This window comes from Eulemur rufifrons, chromosome 24 (genome assembly GCF_041146395.1).
Source record: "Eulemur rufifrons isolate Redbay chromosome 24, OSU_ERuf_1, whole genome shotgun sequence".
Taxonomy (NCBI): Eukaryota; Metazoa; Chordata; class Mammalia; order Primates; family Lemuridae; genus Eulemur; species Eulemur rufifrons.
In genome coordinates this window covers 6791648-6806321 of record NC_091006.1, presented here as the reverse complement: position 1 = coordinate 6806321, position 14674 = coordinate 6791648, and the positions used below count along the sequence as shown (strand labels likewise).

Genomic DNA, 14674 nt, shown 5'->3' with positions numbered 1-14674 from the left:
CAGAGCCCAAGACATACCTGGAAAGTACCTAGAACAACCCCTTCACCGTCCAGATGGGCATCCTCAGGCCTAACGGGGAGGGAGTTGACCCAGGTCACAAGAGGTGTTAGTGGCAGAGCTGGATCTAGAACTAAGCATCCTGATTCCTAGTCTCATGTGCCCCATGACAAATGAATCATCCAGCAGGGCATCATCTCTCATGCTGCCTGGTCATCAGAAGAACCTGGGTACTTGCTTGTTCCCAGGTCCACCCCCTCAGGATTTTGATTTAGTGGGTCTAGGGTGGAGGGCAGAAGAGTCTGGATTTTAACAGTCACCCTTCCTCCCCTGTGATTCTGACGATGACACAAGTTTGAGAAACACAAGGGACGGAGAAGGCCATAATGAATAGAGGAGGAGAAACGGTCAGAGGAGGAACAGCTCCTCCCATGAGGCAGGTCCCCAGGCCCAGGAAGCAGGGCCTTCTTTCTTTTACAAATAGGATGGGTTGGGGATGGGGGTGGTTCTACTTGAGGGTAGGAGTGAGAGAGGAGACACCAGCTTCTTTAATCTTGGAGCCCTCAGGTCTACCAGGAAAGAGGCATTCAAGGCCCTACAGAATTTACCTCTATGATCCCTTCCCTTTCAAGTCATGCTGTGCTCTGGTTCTGGCAGGCTTCCTACTGACTCCTGAACACATGCCCCTCCCTCTCTTCCTTGTTCCAAGTTTTTCTTACCTCTACACCCATGTAAGTACCAGCCTGTTATATTCTCACCATCTGACATGGGGGCTGTGGATAAAGACCTTGATTCATATATTCATTCATCATTCAATTCATTCTGTGGTAGTTCTCGAACCTGGCTAGGCATTACCCCCAATATCCCAATGCAAATCATCTGAGAAGTGCCTCAGGTTTTTTGTGCAAAGTGTAGCATATTTTCAAGGGCAATGTGGTGAGAACAAATATTTTAAATGCACACAGCTCCAAATTAGCAGTTCCACAGAATCCTAGAAATTTATCCTAGAGATGCTTAAAGGGTACTCATTACAGCACTGTTTATAAGGGCCAGACCACACACACACACACACACACAGCCCATGTGGTAGAGCCTACTGGTCAAGAGCTCTAAAGAGCTCTAAAGGCAAATTTAAGCTCTACCTCTGACCAACTGTGTGACCCAGGGCAAGTCACTTAATATCTCCAGACCTCAGTGTCCTCATCTGTAAAATGAAGGAATAAAAGGTTCTAACCTACAGGGTTGCTGTGAGAGTTAAATGAGCAACAAAGGTAAAGCACTGCTACAGGTAGGGCTCTATAAATGTGACCTATTCTTGTCGTTATGCAGGCATTAACCATAGTGAGGTATATACCTAAGTGCTGAATATGGAATGATCTTCAAATTATAATAGTAAATGAAAGAAACTGGTTAATACGTGTGATGTTTGGCCATATGTATTAAAACAATGACAAAATTGGAAGGAGAATATGTATGCACTTATATATACACGGAATTTATCACATAAAAAATAAACAAGAAAACGGGAACATGGAGTCTGGAAGGGAGACCTTGCTTTTCACCCTTCTGTATGGTTTGATTTTAGCACAAGTTCTGAAAACCAAGGCAAAAACTAAAAATACTCAAATAAATAGCAATAAGCGTTACTGGGGATTCTGATATACAGCCAAGATTGGCACCCAGCAGTTATCCAACTGCGTGCTCAGGATGAGGTGATGGGGATGTATGATAAAGCTGTGTGAGACACTGACCGGACCTAAAGGAGCCCCTACTCTGGAGGCAGAGCCATACCACAAACAGAACGCCCAGTGCTGGTGACAGAGCAGTGGGAAGGGTGGCGGGGGTGAGAAATGGCTGAGCTCTGAGCCTGCTGCAGCTGAGCTGGGTTCTTACTGCTCTTTGACTGCCACACAGGGAATTAAACCAGAGTGACTCCTGGCCTGAGTAACTTGTCTTCCCCTTCTGTGACTTGTATATGAAAACTCTGTAAAATAAAAGCGACTGTTGCCAAGGCAGGTAGGCCTGGGGAGATGAGGGAGGCTAGGCAGCTCTATGGTTCCCCAAATCCCAACCCTAGCATCCCATCCTTGTTTCCTCACCCATAAAATGGGGCTAATAATAGTACCTGTCTCATGGGGTTGTTGTGAGGACTAAATGACTTACTGACAATAAATACAACAATTGACAGTTCATGCTGGGCCATGTTCTAAGTGCTACACGTGCGTTAACTCAGTGAATCTTCACAATTACCCTAGAAGGTAGATAATTATCATCTTGATCCTAAGATGAGGGAACTGAGGCACAGAAAGGTTAAATCCCTTGGTTACAAGTCTAGTAACAGAACTGGAATTTAAACCCAGACAGGCTGACTGGAGAGCCACCCAATAACACTGCTTTTCAAGTTAATATACAAGTAAAGATAGTACATTATTTGTTGTAAGGGCTCAATGTGAACTGTTATTATGGAGAAAGTGGTGGGAAGAGTTAGGGTGACTAATTTGGAAAAATTCTACATGGGTCTCCTTCCCATGTAGCTTTTGGGTACCCACTATCCTCCCTCTTGTCTGGTCTCCGTCTCTCCCACCCATCTCTAGGGTCAACAGCTCTCCATCTAACCCCAGAATTGCTTCAGCAGTGGTCATCTCATCTGTGAGACGGTTCTCTGACCTGACTCCTGTGTACAACTGGTGCCCTAGGGACAGGTTCTAGAGAAGCCTGGATCACCCATCCCAGTGCCAAGCTCAAGGGACACAAAGCGCTTCTCTACTGAGTGCTTAGGGAACTGATGTGAAGAATTGGATCTAAATTCAAAACTCTCTTGAAGTGGCTTATGCCTTAAGTCCAACCTACCTTTGGGACTAAAAAATAGTATAGGATGACTTATGGGTTTTGGAAGAGTTCTAAAATTCCCTCCTAGCTCTGACATCCTGGAGCTTGAGACATGACTTACTGGTTACCTTCACCCCCCTTTCATTGGTAATGACTTTCCTCTGTTCCTTTCAGCCACCCACATAAGCAACCCTACATGATCCTTCCTCTGTTGTGGGTAGTTCTCAGTTTGCAACATCCTCTCCAAGGAGTCCCCCATTCTATGCCTGAGGATATCCAGCAACAAAGCCCCAGGAGACCCAAGATGATGACTTGGAAGGTCAGGGACTCCCCACTCACCAACAAGCCTAGAACCTACATTTCTTAGCACCACTGCTGGTTTACTCTCCTTAGCCACCTGACATCTGTTCTGGGTAGCCCTCCTGCTGCACTCCCATCTGTAGGGGTGGAGACTTACCAGCACTGTTGGCCTCTGATTCCAGCAAGTGGATGTCATTGCAGTCTGCCAGTGAGTGCTCTAGGCAGAGCTGTAGGAAGCGGGCCTGGGTACGCGTGACCCGTTTCAGAAGTGACAGGAGGGCCACTGTTTGCTCACACTCATTCCAGCCCTTGAACCAGCCAGCGAGGATGCCCACCTGGTCTCGGAACATCATGGTGCCGGGCCCAGGGCCAGGGTGAGGGGGACGGCGGTGGCGAGGGCCAGCGCCGTCACATGGTCCCGGCTCTGGGCTCCTGTTACCTCTCCCCTGAGGGCCAGGGCTTGAGGATGTTCCCAGGCGTGGTGAAGGATGGTGGGGGGAGGAGGAAGCTTGCTCACATTGGGGGAGGTCTTGGTCCAGCCACACCTCTCCAGTCTCCTGAAAAAGGAAGCAAAGGGGTCAGACAGAATGAAGGGGATGAAGCTGGCCAGGCGAGTGTGGGCTGAAGGGGCATGGAGGCCTCATTCCTTCCTCTTTCAGGGTACTTGTTCTGCTGAGCTCCTGAGAGAAGGATGAAGCCAACACCAGATACTAAACCAACTTTCCTCCCAGTCTCCAGATCCAGAGAAAAGGCTTAATTGGGATTCAGAGACCCATCCCAGAGACTAAGGAGAAGATGCTGCCCCTCACACCTGGCTGTCACACTGCCAAAGGAAGTGGATTTAAAGCAGAGAGTAAGCTGGAAAGATTTTTCAGAAATGGGAAATGAATTAATGGAGATCTGGCCCAAGGTGACATGACTAAATAGACATATGACACCGGGGACATCCCCGACCTTGCTGGTTTCTGGCCACCTCCTCTGAGTGTTGGACAGAGTCATTGCTCACCTGCTGAAAGGACCCCAAGGGCTCTTCAAGCTAAGATCCACAATGCCAGGTAGGGGATGGATGGGAGGGCAGTGACCCTGGTGGAGATCTCATGTACACAGAGAGGATCTGATCAGTAACTGGCTGGGTACCTGTCAGCTCTTAGGCACAGGCATGGACAGAGGCCCTTTCAAAGATCAACAGGCTGAGGGGATCTTATCCCCTCCAACCTAGCTCCCCCACTCTGGAAAAGGCATAGCTCTGATCCCTACAATTCCACCTATCTCTACTCTGAAGTGAGTCTCTCCCAGCCCTCTTCATTCCCCTCAAGGCTGCTCCAGACCTAAGCCCTCTGGTTAGAAAGTCTCCTTGGCTTCCAGAGACACCAGCCTGTCTCAGGCTCCTGGGAGTCAAGAGGATGCCAGGAGGGGAAGAGGACAGATTAAAACTCAAAAACTCACAAGCAAGAAAGTGTCCAAATCCCCCTCTTAGGCAGGAATTACATAGGAGTTGTTTCAACTAGGCAAACAACAGGCCCATTTTTCAGTTGACTGGTTTCTAAACACTACTCTTGAAACCTTTTTCTAAGCGCCTCGAGTTCCAGGTCTCCACTCAACATTTCCCCTGTCTGCCTCTCTTGCAACCAGTGCCCTTGGCTCTATCCCCAAACCACATTCAGCTCCATTCCCCTCCTGACTGCCAAAGGACTGAGGTGCCCTGGACTGAAAGCTCCATACAAAGACCCATAGAACCCTATCAGTCTCAGGTCTAAGGGAGCCACTCACACCTCCCTGATCTGCCGTGTGCCTGCTGAGGAGGGCCGCGGTGTGCATCAGGCAATGGCTGACCTGCCTCACAGATCCCCTTTGGGACCCCTCAACAGAGCAAACTGACCTGGGTGTCAATCCCTTTGGATGTAAGAAACAGGGAAAGGTATGAGGGAAAACAAAACCTTGCTCCAAGTTAAACAGGCCTCCTAGCAGTCTTTTTAAAGGGGAAATCAGAAGTCACCTTCTTGGCTTAAAATCCTCTAATGACTTCCCATTGCACTTAAATAAAATCTAAACTAAAACCAAACTTCTTATCTTGGCCTACAGGGCCCCGTAGGACTCCTGTGGCCTCTCCAACCTCAACTAGTACCAAATTCTTCCTTGTTCACTAGAATCCTCTTCCCCTAGAGGCTGGCTCCTACTTGTCATTCAGGTCTTGGCTCAATGTCACTTCCTAACCATCCAATGGAGTCTCTCCTCTGGTTACTCAATTATATTAACACTATTTCATTTCTTTTACATAATTTGGCATCCTTCGGTATTATCTTATTTACGTTGTTTCTCTCTTCCCACCAAAATGCAAGCTATTAATATATAGTCAGCCAGTGCCTAGAACACTGCTTGGCACAGAGAAGATACCTTACATTTTTTAAAAATTAAATTCTTCTTTAAAAATTACAAAAATAGGTGGTGGCTCATGCCTGTAATCCCAGCACTTTGGGAGGCTGAGGCAGGAGGATCACTTGAGCCCCGGAGTTCAAGGCTAGCCTGGGCAACATAGTGAAACCATGCCCCTACAAACATTTTTTTAAAAATTAGCTGGGCGTGGTGATGCACACCTGTAGTCTCAACTACTTGGGAGGCTGAGGCAGGAGGATTGCTTGAGCCCAAGTGTTCAAGGCTGCAGTGAGCACTGCACTCCAGCCTGGGTGACAGAGCGAGAGCTTGTCTCAAAAAAAAAAAAAAAAAAAAATTTAAGGCAGGATTCTACTTCCTGGCTCAGTGAGAAAGAGTGCTGTGATTAATTATCAATATTTGCCCTGGATGCAGGGTGGATGAGTGGTAGCTCATGTGCCTGAAAAAAAATCAGTGTGCCTTCCCAGCTCCAGTATTTTGTGCCTTTCAGTCCCAAGGAGACAGCAGCTGCCTCAACATAAGGAAGAATTTTAAAATAATGTATCTGTCCAAGAATGGAATTGGCTGCCATGTGAGGAGGTAATAAGCTCCCTGACTGCTGGAAGTGGTCAAGCGGAGGCTGGATGAACATCCCTTGGGAGTGGGAGGGATTCCTTCACTGGGTGGCAACTCATAAGATAGAAGGACATGTTACTATTTCAGAGGGAACATTTGTGACAGGAGGTTTGATATGCCAACAGCATTTACAGCAAAGATGACCAAATCCACAAACAGACCAAAGTTGTGCACACTCTTTCCCATAAATTCTTTTACTGGGGGGCTACTTTTCCTAAGCAACAGCACTGTACCCCCCAAATAAGGTGTTGACTAAACATTAATCCAGCTTCTTCCTTCAAGGCAAATACCTGAAGCAACGCTTTGGGATAGAACAGGGTCTTAAACGTGATGCTCACAAGGCCAGGCTTTGAACAAAGCAGGCCTGTAGGGACCATGGTAAGTTAGAAAGTCTACACCCTGTTTAAAGGGAGAGTCATTATCCATCTCTAAACAACTGTTACCAAGTAGGAATTTTTTTTAATTTTTTAAAAAATTTCAGCATATTACAGGGGTACGAATGTTTAGGTTACATATATCGCCTTTGCCCCACCAGAGTCAGAGCTTCAAGCATGTCCATCCCCCAGATGGTGGGTACCACACCCATTAGGTGTGTATATACCCATCCCCTCCAAGTAGGAATGTGGTCCCAGTATTGTTAGGTCTTAGAATTTTTTTTTTAAAGAGGAGCTGGAAATCTAGATTTTTAGATAAAATCCCATTTTTAAATGTGGGAAACTAATTCACATTAAAATAGCAACAGTGAACTACTACTAAACAGAACAAACAAAACCTGTAGCCTGGGGTCCTTAGAACAGAGGTATACAAACTAGGAAAAGACCAGAAGTTCCCTATCTCTCCCTTGGGCCTCTCTGGTTGACACTTTCAAGCCACACTACTGCTCACAGAACATCATTGATGGAGAGGGTCTCGTGACGGAGGATGGTTCTGACAGTCTTCAGTAAATACTTAGGGCTTTAGGGAAACAGTCATTTTTAAGATTTCACTGTTAGAAAAAAATCACCCCTAAAGGAAGGGTTCCTGTCTTCTGGATGGGAGAAGGATGCTGTGTGTTTGGTCTGGATGGTAACTTGAGAGGAATGGACGGCCTTCTTCCATCAAAGGGCCACAGGTACCCAGCTACCTTCTATCCCAGGTGCTTGGCTGCAGTGAGAGAGTAAGACCTGGATGAGGCATCTCACTGTGGTAGCAGCTACTGTGATGGACGCTGGTGGAATTGCCTGCCCAACATCCATTCCCATCTTCTACTATCGGCATTCTGGGTCACTCTTGAAGAATTAACAGTCTTCTTTGGTTCCAGAAGTGGACATGGGGTAAGGTCTAGCCAAGGAAAGTCCTTCCTGGACTTTCGTTGGAACTACAAGGGAAAATACGTTCTTGGTTAGGGTTGCTCAGATTATACATCTAATACTACTGGTTGCAACCTCTTCTACCTCATGGTGGAATCCTGCTTCAGAATGAAGCCAACACAGATGAAAGTAGAGTAAAGAGATGGGAGAGGGAGGAGGAAGACCTGTTCACATTATTTGAAGACCTGGATCTACCTAGCCTGAAGCCTCCCATGGGTCCAAACTTTTCAGTTACATAGACCAATAAATACCTTTTTGGCTCAGGCCAGCGTGAGTTGAGTTTCAGTTAAAACTGAAAGCGCCTTAATGGCTCCCATATTAAAACAAAATTCACCTTCACTCTGGTCTCTTTATCCTCATGTGATCAAAAATGACTCTGTACATTTGAGGAAAGACACAAGAGGAGAACCCCTGTGGCAAAAGTCTCTCAAACAGTCCAGCAATATTGCTGCTATATTTGAAGGGGACCAAGTAACCTTGGGAAGCACCTACCAAGCCCAGAGGTGGGAGATGGAGCCAACAAAATAAAATGGCTATGAGGTTCCAGAGAAAACTGCCCTCTAGGCTTCTTCCCTGGCCCCAAACAGTGAGAAGGGGCCCATAAACAGACAGTGCCTCTTGAGGCCAGCTCTCCTCTTTCAGAAGGAACACAGAGGAGTCAGTCAGATCTGGCAAATCCTGGCTTTCCTGTTGATACTTACTTGCTGAGTTGGCCTTTGGTAAGTAACTCAGTTTCCTCCTCAGCGAAGCTTGCTATAAGAATTGAATGAAACAATGTATATATAACAATACCTAGCACACATATATATCTCTCATATATTGTCATGTGCCAGACCCTGTGCTAACAGCTCCCCATGGATAAGCTCATTTGATGCTAAAACTCTATTTAAAAATATATATGATATAAATATATTACATATATGATAGATGAATATAATATTATCCTTATTTTACAGAGAGAGACACTAAGCCACAGAAAAAGTGTCTTAGAAGGTAAGTCATTACCCAAGACTGCACACACAACTAAACTGAGATTTTCAAGGCCAGGCAGTCTGGCTTCAGAGTCCTTGCTTGCTCTTAACAATGCTACAGCCTCTTATAAGTTCCCTTCCACTACCTAGAAAGTTGGGCCTAAGGGTACACCCTTTAATGCCAACATCTCCAGATAAATAAGGGAATCCTACCAGACTTCCTAGCCATTCCTAGCTCTTCTACACACCCACCCAGGCCTTTGAGGAACACATACTTCATGAACAAGACAACAGGCTTGTTCATATAGGATAGTTGACTCACTATCCTAACCTGAGAACAGGAGAATATCAGAAACCAAGGGAGCCCAGCTTCTCTCTTGTAAGAACCAATCATTATCTTCAGAAACTCCTGAAATATGTACACAAAATATGTATACTATTGCCTCAGCAGCGAATGAACCTTTTGTATGAATAGTCCTGGTGAAGGGAGGGAGAGGTGGGGAGAAGCCAGACAGGGCCTCCTGGAAGATAAGCACAGCATGGGGAGCTCTGGGAACCCCTGGAATAGAGAGGAAGCTAGTGCTCTTCTTTCTACTAAATGTGTTGACCTCTCCCCCCTAAAAGTCTATTCTTTGCTCCCTTTCCTTTCTCTACATTTGTATTCTCTCACTTAGGAATGTAATTACCTTCTGTAAATACAATTATCACCTCTTTGTGGACAACTCAGAATTTTTTGAATCATCTTTGACACCTTTCCCTTCCTCAAGACCCCAGTCATCAGGCCTCGATATTTCTTTTTTCTGATTTTACTTTGTTGTTGTTTTTAAATTTTTGCCAGGTTCTAGAAGGGAAAGGAGATATTTCTTTTTTCTTAATGTCAGCTAAACATTCCCTCCTTATCTTTCCCACAACCCAGTAGCTCTAGAACCAGACTGCCGAGTTGGAAACATAATCCTATCACTACCTATGTAATTTTGGGCAAATGATTTCACCTTGCTGTGCTTGTTTTCTCATCTGTAAAATGGGTTTAATAATAGTACCTGCTCTTATAGAGTTGTGAGGCATAAATGACTTAGCTATTACCATCATCTTAGAGTCCTCTCTTTCTCTAATCCCATCAGCAAGCCCTGTTTATTCTATACCCAAAATCCATCCACTTTTCTCCACCTTTATCACTATATTCATGTCACTATCCTTCTCATTTGGACAAATGGATTGCTTCCTAATTCGCCTTTTTGCTTCCATTCTTGCCCCTTTGTTTTTCTTGCAGAAACCAAAGTGAACTTTCTGGAGGAAAAAAAAAAAAAAATCTGACCACATCACTGTCTTGCTTTAAAAAAAAACCTTTCTAATAGCTTCCCAATCCCCTTAAATGAAAATGTAAACTCCTTATCACGGCCCACAGCCCCAAGTGATTTGGCCTCTGCCAACCTTTCCAACCCCTTGCCCCTCTCCCTCACTTATGCTCTAGCCACACCGGTCTCCTTGCTGTTCCTGGAACACAGCTCAAGGCTGCTGCACCTGCTGACCCCTCTACCTGAAATGCTCTTCCCCAGGTCATCACACGGCTGGATCCTTCTCATCAATAACATCTGGGCTCATCTGTGCTCCATCCTCTCCCATTTCCCCAGTAAGGAGTCTCTGATATCACCATCAGTAAGTGTTTCTTCAAAGGCCAAAGCTCTTCCAAAAACGCTTAGACTGTAAGATCCACGAGGGCAGGGAAGACTGTGGCAATATTATTTATTCACTGCTACATCTCCAGTTCCCAGCACAGCACCTGGCACATGGCAAGTCCTCAATAACTATCTGTGATAAATTTCTCCACCTTGCAGCAGTCCTTTCTCTGCATGCAACAATGTGCAGATTAGAAAGTCCCATTCCTAGATCTTCACACAACTGGTGCCTTCTCATCTTTCCAGTTATCAGGGTCAATTGCCACCTCCCCAAAGAGGCCATTTCTGACCACCCTGTCTACAGTGGCCACTCCCACCATCGCTTCTATTTTATTTCCTTCATAGCATATACCACATTCTGATTTCTTTTACTTGTTGTTTGTATATCCTCCCTCCATCAGAACATATGCCCCATGAGTTTCAGGATCTTGACTATTTTATTCACCGCTGTATTTCCAATACCTAGAATAGTGCCTCCAAAAATTGTTTAATGAATGAGTGCAGGCTGGAAACATTTGAGACTTGTGTAACTCCATAAACTGCTGTTCTGTAACATGCCCTCAACCAGACTCTATTCAACAAGTTTACACTAGAACACACAAAACAAAACTCCCCTCCCAGCAATCCTACTTAACTCTCTTCCAAAGTTCTGAGCTATGGAAACCCAAAGCTAAGGCAAGGGGACCGAATACCTGCACTCTTGGATTCGACTGCCCTGAGGCCACCACTAAGCCAGGCTGATCACCTCATTCCTGCCTCTCCCAGTGATATCCCAAAGCAAAGTCTGGTTGGGTCAGACTAACCATAAACTCTCTCTGGAGCCAAACAATCAGAGTGGAGAATGATTGGAGTTGAGGGACAGTGGGGACAGAGACTATCATCAACACCAGAAAGGTCAAGGGAGAGAATCACAGTCCTATTCGGCTCAGCAATCAAGAGACCGAGTTCCAGGGTAAAGAACCCAAAACTTCTCTCTAAGGATCTTCTGTCATCATCTCACACATATTCAGTAAAGAAACTGTTTCCAAACCGGGACTCTCAGGAAATAGTTCTCCTTCCACTGAGGCTGCTAAGGAGGTAGGATTTAAACCTACGGTTGCTGAGGGCCACCTTTGACACCACAAAGCAGAAGCTTGTTGAGGATCAAGCTAACTCAGGAGAGAATGGGGAGAGATGACTGAGAATATTACGTGAACTCCTAGATGCAGCTAGGTCTGAAGCCATGCTTGCTCTGGACTTGTCAGGAACATGAGCCAATTAATCCCCTTTTTTGATTAAACCACTTTGGGCTAAGGTTCTGTGGCTTATGTTCAGTTCTGGTTTTTTTTGAGACAGTGTCTTGGCTCTGTCGCCTAGGCAGTGGCACCATGATAGCTCACTGCGGCCTCAAACTCCTGGCTTCAAGTGATTCTCCTGCCTCAGCCTCTCGAGTAGCTGAGGCTACAGGTGCATACCACCATGCCTGGCTAATTTTTAAAAAAATTTTTGTAGAGGCGGGTCTCACTACGTTACCCAGGCTGGGCTCAAGTAATCCTCCCACTTCAGCCTCTCAAAGTGCTGGGACTACTGGTGTGAACCACCACGCCCAGCCACATATATTTTTAGAGTCCTGATATGAGCTATTTTTCGCTAATGATGAACACTTACGCGAAAGGTATTGTTCTAAGTACTTCACAAGTATTAACTTCTTCAATCCTCATAACAATTCTATGAAACAGGATATCATCATTACTTATCATTCTTTACCTGTGGAAACTAAGGATCAGAGAAGTTAAGTAAATTGTCTAGGTCACAAAACTGGTAAGTGACAAAATGGGATGCAAATTCTGTCCAGCCCCAGAGTCTGAATATTAACCACCACACTATAATGCCCCATTGCAGTCAACCCTATCCAAACAGAAAATCTAACTCCCTAACCCAAGGCACTATCGTCTTGGAACAGACAGGGCCCACACACATTCTATTTGTCCTAGCTGTCCTCAATTTCATCATATGCAAAACAAGGATAATCGTAGCTTACCTACCTCATATGGTTCCTATGAATACAGGTAAAGCACTTAAGCAGTGCCTGGCACTCAGTAAGCATTCAATAAACAGCAGTTATTATATTAATATTATTACTCTGTGGGTCACTAAAGTACAGCTGGCAAATACAATGCAAACGGAGGAATCTGTCTTCTTTCATCCCTATCCTTTGGGTGAAGCATGGGTGAGAGATAAGAAGGCTTTCTTGTCTTTGACCCATTGCTTAAGCCATTTCCTCTGCCTGGGTGGCACCTCATCATTGTCCCAACTCCTGTGGAACACTACCCAACCCAGATACCACCTTTTCTGTCAAGTTTTTCCAAATAAAAGGCTCCCTCTCACCACTGAACTTTTGTAGCATATAATCTGCACTTCATGTTCTGCCCTGTGTACCTGCCCAAGCCTTCTACTGTACTGTGAGCTTCCTGAAGGCAGGCCCCAGTGTTTAACCTGGAGTCTCTGTTTCTTCTTCTGGGCCCTGGAGAGAAACAGAATCTCCTGAAGAAAGTTGACAGCCCTGTGGAGGCCCCAGACTTAGAGGCTGAGGCAGGCTGAGAAGCCAACCAGGATAGAATGAGGCAGGTCACCAGGAACAGGACTTAGGGTAGCAGCTCAGAATCAGGAGATAGCACAAAGAAAAGCTATATAGTTAGGAGCAGCTGGGGGGGGGGGGGGGCTGCATAAAGAAGAAAGGAGGTGAGAGGAGAGGAGGGAGTGAGGAAGGTGTGCTAAACGCAAGTGGGAGTGAGATCTGAGGAACTTGGAGATTTTTGGTCTAAAGCAGAAGAGCGAGTTGTTTATTCTCCAACGATTCCCAATAATTCACAGAAGCTAGCTCCCACCCTGCGGGCTTCAGAGAGGAAGACGACACATCCCTGTACTTTCAGAGCTGCCAGTCCAGTGAAGGTGAGCGGGTAAGTACACAGAAAACTACAAGGGAGAAGACGAGTGGTGTACAAAGGAGGGCTCCTGGCAGTAAGACACAGGATAAAAAGACCCGAGGGTGCTTCAAGGGGAGGGTGCCTATGTGGAGAGAGATGGAGATGGATGTGTTCAAAAAGGTAGCAATTTAAAGCAGAAGCACAAAGGACTGGGAGGTGGGCTAGAGAGGCAGCCAGAAGGAGAAAGCACTGAGGAAGACCTGAAAGGCAATCATCCAAAGGTAGAATCTGAAGTAACTGCTCAGAGGGTCGGGGGTTATCTGTGTGGAGATGCCAAGATCCTTTCAAGGAGGGTAAGGAGTCTTTCTGGAGGATGAGTACTTTGAAAAGAGGACTCCCAGGAAAACGGAGGTGAGCAGCAGGGCACACAGGCGTACCCCGAGGCATCTTTCCCAGGGCTTTTTGTGGGGAAAAGGAAATCACCCTAGAAGGCAGTGGTTCTCAAACTTGAGCAGCATTAGAATTACTAGGAGGGTTTGTTAAAAACTCAGATTGCTGGGCCCTACTCCCAGGTTTTCTGATTCAGTAGGTCTGGGTAGGACCCAAGGATCTGCATTTCTGGCAAATGATGCTGCTGCTCCTGGTCCAGGAACCACACTTTGAGAACCACTGCTATAGGGGAAGGGATTCTTTAGTGAGGAGGCCTCAAAGGGGAAAAGGAAGGTGACTTCTGAAAGGGAAATGGGGAGAGTCCTCAAGAAGTCCCTAAGGAGGGTGTTGAGGAGGAGGGGTCTGTGAGGATGGGGCCTAAGAAAAAGGGTCTGAGAAAGGTCTCTGGGCGTTGGGATTTCAACGGGGTGGGGTCTCCCAAGGATCTTTAAAAGGAGACAGCAGCTCTGTGGGGAGGAGTCTGGAGGATGTTGGGGGCCTCTGAAGGGATAATGGTGGAAGGAAGCTTAGACCCAAAAAAGGGTCTTGGAGTTGATTTCAGGGGAAAGAGAAGGGGGTAAATCTGACAGGGTCCAGAGTAAGGTTCCTTGGGAGTATCAGAAGGGGAATGTGAGCGAGAGTTCTGGGGAAGCCTCAGGAAGCACTGGGGTGGGTTGCTGATGCAGGGCAATTTGGGAGAAAATTCTCTAAAGGGTGTCCGGGGAAGATGTGATCTTCTGAGAGAGGTCTTGGGGGTACTGGAGTGGGATAACAGAGGGATCTCTTTAGGAAAAACTCTTCAGAGATCTCAGATAAGGAGAAACCTCTGAGTAAAGTCTCCAAAAGAGTTTTGGAGAAGGTGAGTCTTCTGAGAGGTACCTGGAATATCAAGAGTAGAGGGTTTTTCAGAAAGAATTCTAGGACTCTCCAAGAGGAGGAGCCCAGAAATTTATTTTGAGAGAAAATTAGGTATGTGTGGGGGTCTTCTACAGGGGGTTCTAGGGGATTTGGGAGACTTATAAGGGCAAGGTCAGGGAGGGAAATCTCTAGAAAAGTCTCTTAGTAAGCCAGGAATTCTCTGAGTAGTGACGCAAGAGGTTCTGGGCCGGGGGGTCTCTGGGAGGGATTTCCACTGCAAATGCTCAAGGGGGTCCTGAAAAACTGCATCTCAGAGGGGTCATGAGGAGAATCTTAAGGTCTTATGAGGTTGT

At 46.1% G+C, this 14674-nt stretch overlaps 1 protein-coding gene across 3 annotated transcripts in view; it reads right to left on the bottom strand.

Moving 5' to 3' along the window:
- The window catches only part of SAMD4B (sterile alpha motif domain containing 4B), a 37191-nt gene that overhangs the window by 21063 nt on the left and 1454 nt on the right, over window positions 1–14674 (bottom strand). For 2 of the 3 annotated variants that reach the window (XM_069458345.1, XM_069458343.1), the window contains exon 2: window positions 3284–3683. In XM_069458345.1, coding sequence (XP_069314446.1) covers window positions 3284–3479 — 196 coding nt within the window. In that variant the 5' untranslated portion in view covers window positions 3480–3683. Of the gene's footprint in view, window positions 1–3283; window positions 3684–5582; window positions 5676–14674 lie in introns of all 3 variants that reach the window. The other variant, XM_069458344.1, reaches the window with a different exon arrangement.